Source organism: Polypterus senegalus, chromosome 9 (assembly GCF_016835505.1).
Source record: "Polypterus senegalus isolate Bchr_013 chromosome 9, ASM1683550v1, whole genome shotgun sequence".
NCBI lineage: Eukaryota > Metazoa > Chordata > Cladistia > Polypteriformes > Polypteridae > Polypterus > Polypterus senegalus.
This window is the reverse complement of record NC_053162.1, coordinates 112,664,406-112,679,821: the sequence shown is the minus strand read 5'-3', so window position 1 is coordinate 112,679,821 and position 15,416 is coordinate 112,664,406. Positions and strand designations below refer to the sequence as shown.

The 15,416-nt window shown below is 38.0% G+C and overlaps 1 protein-coding gene across 1 annotated transcript in view; it reads right to left on the bottom strand.

Annotated features, from left to right (window-relative positions):
- The window catches only part of LOC120534890 (putative ATP-dependent RNA helicase TDRD12), a 441,334-nt gene that overhangs the window by 411,999 nt on the left and 13,919 nt on the right, over positions 1-15,416 (bottom strand). The window contains exon 2 of the mRNA XM_039762402.1: positions 7,109-7,237. Coding sequence (XP_039618336.1) covers positions 7,109-7,237 — 129 coding nt within the window. The remainder of the gene's footprint in view (positions 1-7,108; positions 7,238-15,416) is intronic.

Below are 15,416 nucleotides of genomic sequence, written 5' to 3'. Positions count from 1 at the left end.
TAGGAGAGAGTTCCAAAAGTTAGGGACCAAGGGGTTGCTTGAATGAAAGTTCTAAACCCCATGGTAGTTGGGCAAGTAGAAGGTTTAATAACATAAATAGAGGAGGAGGATCTAAGAAGTGGAGATGTGAAGAAGCAGAGGTGCTAGATTATGGAGGGCCTTGAAAGTTTAAAAAAAACAGGATCTTAAAATCAATACGGTATTTAACAAGTTACTGCTGGGGAGTAACGTGCTCTATGGAAGCGATTCTGGTAATGATACGAGCAGCTACATTCTAAAATAGCTGGAATTTGTGGAAGAGTTTGTGAGGAAGACCAGAGAGGACAGCATTACAATAATTAAGATAAGTTGTAACTAAAACATGTACAAGAACACCAGTGCTGTTAGCTGTAAGATTATAGGCATAGACAGCTAATATTATGTAGATGGAAATATACAGAGTAAATAAGTAGTAATATCATTAACTACCCGAAGCCCGGCATTGCATACGGAGGTGTAAGAACAGGAACAGAAAACGGTGAGAAAGGAATTCAGAAATCAAGTAGAAATAAATACTTCTTGAAAGATACAGGTGTGTAGGTGTTTTGGTGGTGACGACAGATAATGAGTCGAAAGATCTAACCCTATAAAAAGCCACGTACAACTGACCGTGGCTGAAGACTGGTTGTTAGAATTATTGTGAAGAGTAAACAGCATGTGGGTATGAGGAAGGCCATGCTTCTGAAATTCGATTACGTAAATATAATTAATAACAACCTGAAAAAGATGTTGTTGTAGAATGTCTCTAAGTAATTCAAGCAGCTTAATCCAAAAGACTCGTACTACAATATCAGGTCTGTGCTCCGGTCTTTGGGTATCCGACAGTGCATGTAGAATTTTTGGCCAAGCAGGATTACATGTGAAAGTGATAAATAAATGAGGCTGTCTGAATTTACGTACTATGGCCATGGCATACTGCTAGTTTTGTTGCATGTATCTTGGACTTCCTGGAAATGTGGATGGTAATATGATCATTTTGCCTACACAAACGTTATTTTCAGCGTTTGCTTGCAGTGCGTCTGACAGTCCTTTGTATTGTTCCATGCACAAATCTTGTCGATGTAATCTGAGATAGTGGAGACGCGCTCCCTTTTAACATACGCATATACGACGCACTGTTGGAATAGTTTGCCGCTTGAGTGCAAAATACTAAATATATTCCTCATTGCTAATCTGTATGCATAAAATTGCCATTGAGTAAGTCTTTTTCGGTTGGCGGTTCTTCTATCTGGAACATGTTGTAAATCTTTGTGCCAGCCAATGTTTCCGTAAGGGAATAAAAGTGGGTAAACCATAGGATTGCAATTCATACTGAACGTCGAAATCTGTTTACAGGAGTTGCCTATGGGACAGATGCAAATGTCCCTTTTGGCAAGGGGTTCGCCATCTTATCCGACGAAAATCGCAGAAACTTTGGTGTTACATGTCGGGGCATTCTATCGTCGTTAATCCTGGCTAGGGTTTTCCTCGAAAAGCATTCATACAGATGCTGTTGGATTGGACTGAGCGATTTCATGCACGTGTTTGTATGATTTAGTGAAGGTTTGATGGTTCTGAGCATGGAATCTAGCTGGAGAAGTAAATTTTCGCTGCATGTAGCTCTCTATCTTGCGTGCGTTTTGCTTGCCCTTAATTAGAGTTGGCGGGCGGGGCTCTGTCGAGCATATCCCATGGTCTTATAGTTTGTGGGCTGGGCTCTGTGAGTTGGCGGGCGTGGCTCTCTGTCTTGCGTGCCCTTAGTGAATTATATATATATATATATATACTGTATATATATATATATATATATATATACTGTATATATATATATATTTATAGAAATGTGCCTCAAATTTTAAGGTACTATTGAGAATGAAACCTAAACTCTTAACCTGGGAGGAAGAAGAGATTAGATAATTATCAATAATCTGAGAAATACTGTCACAGTCAGTCAAAACAGATTTAGTTTATACCAGAAGAACCTCTGTTTTAACCATATTTAATGTGAGAAAGTTAGCAGTCAACCATAATTTAATTTACAGCAAGCAGTCGGAAGTGGAAGAGTGGAATTAGGCTTATTAGACTGATAGAGCTGGGTGTTAGCATAACAGTGGATATGAATATCAAGTTTCCTAAAAATATGATCAAGAGGCAGAAGGTAAATAATAAATAGAAGGGGGCCTAAGGCAGTGCTCTGGAGAACACCAGTATCAACTGGGCAAGCTTGTGATTTTAATTTTTTTAACTGTGTGAGACACCAGGCATATGGAGTGTGAATAATAACAATTGATTCTAATCTCTCTATGAGAATATCGTGAGAGTCTGTGTCAAAGGCAAAGCTCACATCACAATTATGGTTAACAGCCCATGGTCAGCTGCCATCAGCAGGTCGCAGGTGATGTTGACCAGGGCTGTGTCTGTACTGTGAAACTGATGAAAACCTTACTGAAATTGTACAAACAAATGGTTTTCAGTAAGTTAAGAGTCAACGGGATGGCAGCAGTTTTTTCAAGTGTTTTTGAAAGGAGAGGTAAATATGATATCTGGCAATAATTATTTAGGCTGTGGGGATCTGAAGCACATTTCTTTACCATTGGAGTTATCACACCACTTTGATAGATAAATGAACAAGACCAGAGATAATGTAAGAACATATGGTGTTAGGTATTAAAGAGGAAAAAGAAAGTAAACAGGATTTAATCTCAGGAGTAGGAAGTGGATCCAACTGAGAGATAAAGGGTGTAGATTTTCTAATATCAGTTATTTCCTCCATGGTTGGGAGTTTAAATCTAGAAACAACAGAAGAAGGGGGAAATCATAAAATGTTCCATTTGCAGAGTTTCCTAAAGAGGTCAACTGCTGGTGATTATTTCCAACCTTAGTATTAGAAAATGTCATAAAAGAGTTACATTAATCAGTGCAGTAAAATTAAGGAAGATTATCAGGTGTCCATAGGATGTAGTTTACAGTAGAAAATAAAATCCTAGTATTCCCTTTACCAGAACTAATTAGTGTTGCATAATATGTAGTTTTTGCTGCAGACAGAGCATCCTTACAGTTGCACATGTGTATCTGTTTTTACCCAAAACTACCAAAGCTATGCAGCTTTAGTTTGCTTCATGGGATTCTGGCAATAGCTTGACATGTTGATTCCACAGACAAAATATCTTCTTTTTTAAAAACTTTAGTAAACATTCAAGGTAGAACGGTTCACACAAAAATATAGAAAATACTGATATAGCAAAGAAAAGAAAAAAAGCTTATATATCTTGTTTCATTCTTTAAGTTCATACAGTTGAACCATTTCTAAACGGTCAGATAACTGTATGCCTATCGTATTTACAAACTGCAAATGGGTCTATCAGTCCATGCTAGCAATGTGCCTATTCCAAACACACACACACTGACTTAATTAATATACTGTATTGCAGCTATAGCTAAGAAGGTTCTAGCTCATGTTAACTTACAGGGGTAAAAGGTTATGCCATAATCTATAGCTATCAAAGGAAACTATATGCTGTTCTACTTCAGCAAACACTAATATGAGCTTAACTTAAAGCTTTAAATTTCTAAGATTAGCTCTTACAGGCAGCCTTTATCTTACAGTTGGTGTAATTCCAGGGTAAACCAGGGGACAGAGTGCATGAAAGAGACAGTCCGGGTTTTCAAAGGAGCAAAGTTATCTGGACGGCTATATAGTCAAATGCTGTAGTGGGAAACCAGTTTATCTGAGTTAAATAAATTATTGCTACTGGGCAGGCTGTCAACTCCATTGGAGAAGGCAGTTAAGTCAATGGTCTTACTGCTAATAAATGATAGAATGAAGTGGGATTGATTTAGATAATATTAAGCTGACATTGAAACACACCAGTTTATGATTAGATATGGACAGGTCAGATGCTGTACAATTATGAGGAGTAACACCAGAGCAACAGATATGATCAAGAAAATTACCTTTAGAGTGAGTAGGAAAATCTATAAAATTGCTGCAGACCAATACTATTGAGGCACGCTATAAAACCCCTGTAAAAGTATTAGTAACAGTGTCCATATGTATGTTAAAATTAACCGGCAAAATAACATTAGTGAACATAGAATAAAGGGAATTTGCAAAACAAGACAATTCATTTAAAAAGTCCTTATTCGGTTTGGGCAGTCAATAAATAATGGCAAGAATAATGGGAGTAAGTCCCTTGATTTGTAAGACAATGAACTCAAATGAGGCATGCCGAGGCATAGTTTTAGAGTATACTTTCCACTTCTTACTTTAGAGTATTGTGAGACCATCACCACGACCAGAGGCATGGGATTGGCAGATGTAAACAAACCTAAGAGGAACAGCTTGATTAAACTGAAAAAAATTATTTGGTTGCTGCCAGGTCTCAGTCAAAGAAAGAAAATTAAACTTACTGTTAGTTAGCACATCACCAAGTAGATGATAAAGTACAGTAAAGAGATAGATAGGGATAAGGCAACAAGAAATCTAGACTGAAAATAAATCAATTGCCAAGAAAAATGCATACTTTAACACCATAAACAGGATCTGCACTTAATAAGTATGAGTACAGTAAAGCAATCTGTGAAGTTTAAGGATTTCACAATAGTCTTCCACATGTTCATATACAGAAATCGTATAATGACTTTTACTTCTTCTATATTCAAGTTTGATCATCGTTGATGATAGAGGCCAGAGACTATAATTGACCGCAGCAACACAGAACCTCATCAAACCATCAAATAGGCAGTAGCAATGGGTGGAGTGTACAAAATGGCATGCTTAATTCAATTTTATGAATACATAATTATTAGTTGGATTAGCTCGTTAAGCCTTGAACTTTATAGAGAGGCATGTCCAATCATGACAAAAGGTATTTAAGGTGGTCAGTTGCAAGTTGTGTTTCCCTTTGACTCTCCTCTAAAGAGTGACAGCATTGGATCCTCAAAGCAACTCTCAAAAGATCTGAAAACAAAGATATTTCAGTATCATGGGAAAGGCTACAAAAAGCTATCTCAGAGGTTTAAACTGTCAGTTTCAACTGTAAGGAATGTAATCAGGAAATAAAAAGCCACAGGCACAGCTGCTGTTAAACCCAGGTCTGGCAGGCCAAGAAAAACACAGGAGCGGCATATGCGCAGGATTGTGAGAATGGTTACAGACAACCCACAGATCACCTCCAAAGACATCTTGCTGCAGATTGCGTATCTGTACATCGTTCTACAATTCAGCGCAATTTGCACAAAAAACATCTGTATGGCAGAGTGATGAGAAAGAAGCCCTTTCTGCACCTATGCCACAAACAGAGTGTTGTATGAAAATGCTCATTTAGACAAGCCAGATTCGTTTTGGAAAAAAGTGCTTTGGACTGATGAGATAAAAATGGAGTTATTTGGTCATAACAAAAAGCGCTTTGCATGGCGGAAGAAGAACACCGCATTCCACGAAAAACACCTGCTACCTACTGTCAAATTTGGTGGAGGTTCCATCATGCTATGGGGCTTTGTGGCTCATTCAGGGACTAGGGCCCTTGTTAAAGTTGAGGGTCGGATGAATTCAACCCAGTATCAACAAATTCTTCAGGATAATGTTCAAGCATCAGTCACAAAGTTGAGATTATGCAGGGGTTGGATATTCCAACAAGACAATGACCCAAAACACAGTTCGAAATCTACAAAGGCATTCATGCAGAAAGAGAAGTACAATGTTCTGGAATGGCCGTCACAGTCCCCTTAATTGAATATCATCGAAGATCTATGGGATGCTGGCTGTCCATGCTAGAGGCTGTTATATTTGTAAAAAGAGGCTCAACTATTGATGTAATATCTCTGTTGAAGTGTCCAAATTCATGCACCTATCTAATTTTGTTACGATGCATATTGCATATTTTCTGTTAATCCAATAAACTTTATGTCAGTGCTGAAATACTACTGTTTCCATAAGGCATGTCATATATTTAATGGAAGTTGCTAATTTGAAATCTCAGCCAATGATAAACAAAAATCCAAAGAATTAAGAGGGGTTCCCAAACTTTTCCATATGACTATACAATATATATACTGGAAAAATAAACTACACCACTTTATAGTTTTGTGGTTTCATGTATAGGGACATAACTATAAATCATCCAGACCTTGACAAAATCTCAGATGCGATAAAGTTATTCTTATTTGACAAACAACACTAAGTTGATTTTTCATGGCGTAGTGGCTTTAGAAGTACCTTTATATGTAATAACTTGACGTAATTACTTTCTGCAAGATGTTATCAATCTCTTAAATCACTCTACAGACATCAGAGTTCATGTCACTATACCACATAGTTTCAGTTCATTACTTTTTGAAATAATTTAATTATGTAGAGCTTTTTAAAGGTCCTCATATAGCAACTCAATGTGACTGAGGTATGAAAACTGACTTTGTCATTTCAAAATCTTGATTGTTTTCTTTTGCAGCCATTTAGCCATACATAGAATATTGAGCAATGTTTGGTGGTTTGTATGAGATTCTTGCGATGACCTTTTTTGTCCACAGATAATTGTTTCAGACATTTTAAGGTTCATTTAGTTAAAACTGTGCAAATTTAAGTTGTGCAGAAATATTCATGGAGAAAAAAAGCCTTTTTCACCTAGCTACCTTTCCATGAAAGCTGTATTTGGTCAGTCTTTAATCATTATAAGATGTATAATTTACCATGTTATCAAAGCTCTATATATCACTAGATGTAGCTTTTAATTCTTCAATATTTTTTAAAACATCACACAATCTCTAGAAACTGCTGAGCTGCTCACCTTCTTGATTGTTCTCCATTTGTAATTAATCCTTCTAACTGTAGAATGATGGGATTCAAATGGTCTGAAAAATAGCTGTTTGATCCCACTAGGTGCATTTATTTCAACTAAATGGAATATTTTATTGTACAACAGCAATATAGTGAAAGCACTGACCCCACCAGTTTCCCCAAAATGCATAAGTAGCAACATACACCAGTATAGTTCATTTGTAAAAATCTTAAGGATTTGAAGTATTAATTTGAGGACTAAAGCAAACTAAGGGAATTTACAGGAAAGAATCATGAGAAATCAATAAAAAGTACCTTAAACACATGATCTGCTTCTTCTGATGAATTTGTGAATATCAAAGTCTTTTGTGGAAGTTCAGGGTTAAAATCTAATGAATCAATCAAGTGAGGAATTTTATCACAATCCAGAGACAGAAGCACAACCTAGAAGTTATAAAGCAAACAGAAATAAACAACATACCTCTAAATGGAGTTGCATAAGATAGTAAAAATATCAGACCTATATGAAAATATTCATGGTCAAACTCACTACCTGCACATTCAAAGGTATTTAATGAAATGAAATTGCTACATTTCTGTAATTCATATAAAATCATACATTAATTCCAGAAAAGAGTTTGTCATTTATAATTGATCTTATACTAATTCTACAATTTGGAAAAGCTTTGAAAAAAAATACTGTATCAATTAACTCAGTTTAAATGTATAGTTGGCCAATATATGATCATTTTAAAAGTGCTGCGCTCTCTAGTTGTCAATCACAAATCTAATCTCCATTACATCACATCTTTTAGAAATGTACCATTTTATCACCTTTATTGTCTACTGTGTAAAACTCGGCATATTCTCTTTATTCAAGGAGTACTCCTTTCTTGCCCCATACATTCCTTCTGACCAAATCTGGTCTTTCACTCGCATCTGTCCAGGAAAGATTAAATGCCCTCAGCAGAAAGGATACTAAATTAACCCTGGCCTCTTAAAGAAGATCCTCCAATTCTCTCTCATTAAACTTCTATAAAATATATTTCTGTAATTTAGTTATGCTAAATGTGGATGCAAACCCAGCCACAGGGGATGCATAAACCAGTGTGTTTCTTCGTGCCAGTCCCAAGCCCAGAAAAATGGGGAGGGTTACGTCAGGAAAGACATCTGGTATAAAATTTTGCCAGATCAAACTGCACACAACAAGACAGATTTCCATACCGGATCGTTCGAGCATATGTATTTTAAGAAGAGGAACTTAGGGTGACATACAAGAGTGGAGGGAGATGCACAAAGGTAGATTATAGCCTATGCAGAACAGCCAATTTCAAGGAGATTAAAGACTGCAAAGTGGTGGCAGGGGAAAGTGTATTTAGACAGCATAGGATGGTGGTCTGTAGGATGATGTTGGAAATCAAGAACAGGAGTACAGTCACGGATCAAATGGTGGAAGTTGAAAAAGGAATACTGCAAGGTTGAATTTAGGGAGGAGGTAAGGCAGGCACTGGGTGGCAATGAAGAGTTACCAGACAGCTGGACAACTACAGCAGATGTACAGTAGTAAGGGTGACAGCAAGAAGGGTGCTTGGCGTGACTTCTGGACAGAGGATGGAGAAAAAGGAAACCTGGTGGTGGAATGGGGAAGTTCAGGAGAGTATACAGAGGAAGAGGACAGCAAAGAAGAAGTGGGATAGTCAGAGAGATGCAGAAAATAGACAAGAGTACAAGGAGATATGGTGTAAGGTGAAGAGAGAGGTGGCAAAAGCCACAAGAAAAGATGTAGGAGGAGGGAGAAAAGGACCTGTACCGATTGGCTAGACAAAAGGACCGAGCTGCGAAGATGTGTTAGAGAGATAAAGGATAAAGATAGAAACATATTCACAAATGAGAAGAGTGTGTCGAGAAGATGAAGAGTATTTTGAGAGGCTGATGAAGAGAATGAGAGAGAGAGAAGGTTGGATGATGTGGAGATAGTCAATCAGGAAGTGCAAAGAATTAGCAAAGAGGAAGTAAGGACGGTGATGAAGAGAATGAAGAATGGAAAGGTTGTTGGTCCAGATGGCATACTTGTGGAAGCATGGAGATGTTTAGGAGAGATGGCAGTGGAGTTTAACCAGATTCTTTAATGGAATCTTGTAAAGTTATAGGATGCCTGACGAGTAGAAAAGAAGTGTACCGGTGCCAATTTTAAAGAATAAAGGGGTTATGCAAAGCTATAGTAACTACAGGGGGATCAAACTGATGAGCCATAGCATGAAGTTATGGGAAAGAATAGTGGAAGCTACATTAAGAAGAGAGGTGATGATTAGTGAGCAGCAGTATGGTTTCATGCCAAGAAAGAGCACCACAGATACAAGGTTAGCTCTGAGGGTGTTGATGGAGAAGTACTGCGAAGGCCAAAAGGAGTTGCATTGTGTTTTTGAGGACCTGGAGAAAGCATATGACAGGGTGCCCCGAGAGGAGTTGTGGTATTGTATGAGTAAGTCGGGAGGGGCAGAGAAGTATGTAAGAATTGAACGGGAAACATACAAGGGAAGTGTGACAGTTCTGAGGTCTGCAGTAGGAGTGATGGATGCATTCAACATGGAGGTGGAATTATATCAGTGATCAGCTCTAGATCCTTTCTAATTTGCAATGGTGATGGACAGGTTGACAGATGAGATTAGACAAGAGTCCCCTTGGAATATGATGTTTGCTGATGACATTGTGATCTGTAGCGAGAGTACGGTGCAGGTTGAGGAAACCCTGGAGAGGTGGAGATATACTCTGGAGAGGAGAGGAATGAAGATCAGTAGGAACAAGACAGAATACATGCGTGTGAATGAGAGGGATGTCAGTGGAATGGTGAGGATGAAAAGATTAGAGTTGACGTTGGTGAATGAATTTAAATACTTGGGATCAACAGAACAGAGTAATGGGAATTGTGGAAGAGAGGTGAAAAGAGGCGGAGAAGAGTGTCGGGAGTAATTTGTGACAGACAGGTATCAACAAGAGTGAAAGGGAAGGTCTACAGGACGGTAGTGAGACCGTCTTTGTTATATGGGCTTGAGATGATGGCACTTACCAGAAAGCAGGAGACAGAGCTGGAGATGGTAGAGTTAAATATGCTAAGATTTGCATTGGGTGTGACGAGGATGGACAGGATTAGAAGTTAGTACATTAGAGCGTCGGCTCAGGTTGGATGGATGGAAGACAAAGTCAGAGAGGCAAGTTGGTTTGGACATGTGTAGAGGAGAGATGCTGGGTATATTGGAAAAAGGATGTTAAAGATGGAGCTACCAGGAAATAGGAAGGCCTACGAGAAGGTTTATGGATGTGGTGAGAGAGGACATGCAGGTGGGTGGGCGTGACAGAACAAGATGCAGAGGACAGGAAGACATAGAACAAGACGATCCGCTGTGGTGACCCCTCACGGAAGCAGCCGAAAGAAGAAGTTGTGCTTGAAATTTGTGTGCCTTGGAAAAACTGGTCATCTGGCTCTAATTTTGAAGAGAGCAAGAATGGTCTATTAATCCTAGGCTTCATTTCAAATGTAATTTTTGTCTGTGGATTTTGTCTTTTTTTTGGTGTGGAAAGTGTTTTTTCTGTGCTATACAGGCATTTTAAACTAGGATCCTCAATTTTTTCATTTGTTATTGGTAAATGTTTCTTAGAATGGAGAAACTGTGCAACTCTGACCAACCAATAAATTGTGTAAGCTTTATGATAAAGGTCTCAATCATAATCTTAAAATGAAAAAATGCACTAATAAAGCTCACCTCCTTAAAGTAGGGTGATCTACTTAAAAAGTGAGGATCGGTTTCTACTTCTAACTTAACAACTAGAAGTGTCAGAATATTAACTCATAAAACAGTTCCAATTCTGGAAGGTATCTGTGATGGACAGTGCACATGCCTGGTCTGGTTAGGATGGAGAAAGTAACAATACCTGCCTGGAAGGCTAGTGTGATGCAAGAACAGAGATAAGCAACCCTATTAGGAAAACACGCTGCCCCGATACAGTAGGTGGGAGTATCCCTGGGCGACACAACCTGTACGGACACCATCAAGGCATGTTGGGAACTGTTGTTCCATGGGGCAGCCTTGTTGTTGGGCTCTGTGGATGCTACAAGGATCCCTGATCCCTACTTTTTGGGGCTTCCATTTGACCTGGAAGTACTTCCAACAGGCTGCGCCATAGCACCAGAATTACTCCCAGGTCCAAGATACAAGATGCCACTCAACCTCATCCAGTTGAATCAGAGTTTAGCAAAAGAGGACAAAGCTTGCCTGAGGAGTGAAAGGAGAAGAAAGCAAGTATTGTGAGGTGCAAGCCTTTTGTAAGGTAATTTGTGCAAATAAAACTTTTATTACTGTATAAGGGACTTGTGTTGTGGTGATGTGTGTCTGAGGTTGATTATCTGTTGCAACTCCCCCTTACTACGAACAAGTAGTACAGTCGACATTTCCTGGCTGTCTGCTTGGCAAAGACCTACATATAAAAAACAATTCTTGTGGCCAAAACCACCTCAGACCAACTGTGCATGGAGTATGAAAAACATGACTTTTACCCTTGAAACCATGCAGAAGAGAATGTCTAAGAAAGAAGAAAACCACTCAGGAAGCCAACCTTTGGCTGATTACATCTGCATGTCTGGGAATTTCCAAAGAGAGCTGGATCACTCTGCAAAAAAGAGAGAGACAGTCCCAACTGGAAGGATGGGCACTATCTCCAAGGACAGGCTTGCAAATGCTCTGGAGGGCATCTTAGTAGACAGAACAGTCAGCTAGGTATGTTTGCCGTGGGTTATAATTACTGGGGAAAGAATCACCGCATAGATTGTGAATACCCTTTATGAGCGACGAGTCTGTGGCTTGCCATCTCCTGTATCCCTGTATCCCCAGGCAAGATGCCTGTGACATCATGCTGTGCTGCGCAAGGACCAAGCTGGGGTTTGCATAGGAAACTCATATCAAACAGATCTTTTCCTTACGATACATTGTCAATCAATAAGTTGAAACTCAACAGCCACTTGAGCCGAGTATCATTTATTTCAAGAAGGCCTTCGATAGTGTCCAGTGAGTGTCACTATGGAAGGTGGTGCGATCCTACCAAATCCCTAAGCAGTAACTTATTTGCCACTGAAACTGGCATATGGCAAGGCTTCATTCTTTCTCCATCTCTGTTCCTCCTTGTTATGGATATCATTATGAGGAGGGCAATGACAGACACACGATGTAGTATCCAATGGACAAAACATTCGCGAATCACAGATCCTGATGTTTTTTTAACAACATAGTACTATTGGCCCTAACTAATCCTGCACTACAGGCTATGACCACAGACCTTGAATGTAAAGCAGGGAGAGTTGGCTAAACCATCAGCTCGGACAGGTCAGGCAGGTTAAACGTTAATCCAGGGTACAAATATCCATTGGGCAGCATTTAATCGATGAGGATGACCAATTGACACTTTAGCAGTGTCATATTAAATGACAGTGATGAGGAAAGGGATATGAAATGTCGATTCAGTAAAGCAACTTGAGTGTTACTGCATTTACACCACAGCTGGTTATCCTCATGTTAGTACAGCATTAAAAATTCGACTTTACTCTGTGATAGTAATCGCAACTGCAATCTATGCAAGAAAAAACTGTAAGAACATGAAACAGATTGCTCACAAACTCAACCTCGTTCACCAGCATTGTCTCTGATGAATACTTGCCATCTCGTCCAGAGAGAATGCTATAAAAGATGAAGTGCTAAAGCAGAGTGCCCTGATGTCACAGGAAGACATTGCTACAGAATGAAGGATGCAATTTGCTGGACACACACTACATCTTCCCAATCAATACATTCCAAAGATCGTCATGTGCTGGATACCACCAAAGAGGACACGAAAACCATGCAGGCCACGTACCACTTGGAGGTCATCTTTTATGGGGTACCTGAAAACTGTCGACCTATCACTGGAGGAAGCTGAAACTCGCTGCAGCTGATCATGTCTATTGGAGAGTACTTGCTGTCCAATATGCCAGGGAGTGTGAAAGGAGGTAACTAACTAAGGGAGTTTAGTATTAAGACTGTGAAAGAATGATTGCTGAAAATGTAACTTGGAAATCATACATGAATAATATATTAAAGAAAATTAGTCATCACTTCAAGCAGTATTGGATATTAGCAAAATTAGTTATGTCCCTACTAGTATTCTTAATCATAATCATACACACACACACACAGAGAAGACAGACAATTCATGCATATGGTAATTGTATGCGTTCCGAACAAGTGCACACATAGACTTACTGTATAATAGCTGGAGATTTTAATTGTGTATTACAACCAGACTTAGTCTTCAGCAACTGCAACCACCACATCTAAAACTTCTACAGTAATTGCAATTTATCTTCATAACCTTGTTGACCTATCCAGATTTACATACCTAAACTGAACAGAATACTCTCTTTTCACAAGTACATCATAGTTTTTTGAGAACCGTTTTTTTTTTTTTACTTTTTAGCAGTACCTTTATCTTGCGGATTACTTCCTGCCCCTATATTTAAACTTAAATCATTATGCTCCTTAAATTAAACTTACAACTGGTGACTGAATTCAGAAATGCTAGAAGATGAGAATTAATTAAAATTCATCTCCAAACAAACTGATATTTTCATAAAGATAAGCACTTCTCCAGAGATGTACGCAGGAATACTGTGGGGAAAACATTAAGACAGCACTACAAGGACAGAATATCTTGCTTATAGATGCAGCCATTTAAAGTGAGTGAGGAATACTACATTACACTGTTTTGTGCTGCATAGTGTGATCATTCATTCCATTTCAGAAATTTTGTGACTACACTACCTCATAAAATCACTAGAAGCAGCAATAAAAACGTATAGTGGCATGTGAAGCATTTGATCTTATACTAGAAAAAACAATGTGTTTCAATCTCAAACAAGTATCCGTGACACTTTTCCAATCTGTACAATTAATTTGTACACTGTATAGACTTTTATTAATTTCAAACTGGTATTATATACCGTGAATATTATATGAATGTTTCAGACTTGTAGATCCACTCAGCAAAACTCTTCTTGGTATTACAAAATAAAAACACAAATAATATTATTACTATTATTATTTATTATTTTCAAGACACGAAAAGAAAAGAAGCTTTTTCCTACCTAAAAAAACTACTGTTAATTCAGAAAAATTTTGCCTGCTTTCCATTGTGAATGTGCATACTTCAGTTGTCAAGCAGCAGTTAATGAGACAGAGATTATGCACATGCACAGTGTGACTGTTAAGAACTGAATGTTCTGTTAGAGACAGCAATTATCATAGCAACATTGGGTGCAGAAAAGAATATGCTACAGTCAGTCAAGAAACAGAAACTTACAACCCTAAAAATATCAGTTTATTTTTAATACAGTTAACTATATATACCATTTTTAAAGGGGGTAATCATGTGACACAGCAGCTAATGTTCATGACTCAAACCTTCAGGGACTTGGGTTAAATTATTAGCCTTGTTACAGTTTGTGTGTTTTAACTGAGATATGGGAATGTGTTTGGTGACATTAACCAACACTGATTGTTACACTTGGCACTATGCCACAAACACAGGCCCTGCTAATTTTTGCAGTTCATGCTGATTACGGAGTACAAACTAAGTCATTATACAGTAGGTGTGGGTGGAACGTTTTACCCTGATTTCTGGCATACACAGAAAGATGATGGAATAGGTACCTCCTTTGTGAACCTGGTAGGGTAAGTGGTTTTGAAAAAAGAAAAAAAAAATGAAATGCACTACAACAATATGCAGAAGAAAAACGTCTAACATGATGGATATCATTTGTTAACAAATTTTGTAATGGCTATACAAAGATATAAAACTATAGCAAAGTCTTTGTCATGAAATTATGTATAAAAGCAAGAGGTTAAAATAAAGATTCTAAATGCTTAACAGGTTGTATATCAAATTGAAAAGAGTATGAATGTAATTTACTTCACAGCAAATAATGGACAAAAAATTTAGGTAATTGAGAACTATTGCTAATACAGTAATAATGTGCGTTTTAAATATAGGCATATAATGACTTTTCCATTTTTAATGCCTCATAAATCAGAAAGTTTGATTATTTTTTTTGTTGAAAAACTATAAAACAAGTAATACCTATTAAAATTTGAAAGATCTAATGTGGTTTAATATGAAGAAATAGAGAGACAAAGTTCCTCTAAAGCACAAAAGAATTTTATTATACAATTTTCAGCAATTTGTAAATTAGCAAATATGCAACTGTATAACAACTACTTTACATGGTAAAGACATCTAATACATCAGAAACCCAATTAATTGTGGTTCTGTATTATCTGAGACAAACCTGTAAGTGTAATACAAAACGTTTCTTATAATTCATAAAAACTTTGCCATGAGTAACGTGTAGAGCACACAAATATTATACATTTAGCCTTGGCTGTACTGAGCAAGCGAATAAGGAGCTGGTGACTGTGAGAATGTGGGCATGACTCGCTCGATTCAACCCAACTGCATCCTTTGGGTATTGTCAGGGTACTGCCAGCATGCACGCTCTGCTATTTCATTCACTTAGGATTTTTGTGTTCATATACATTACCTT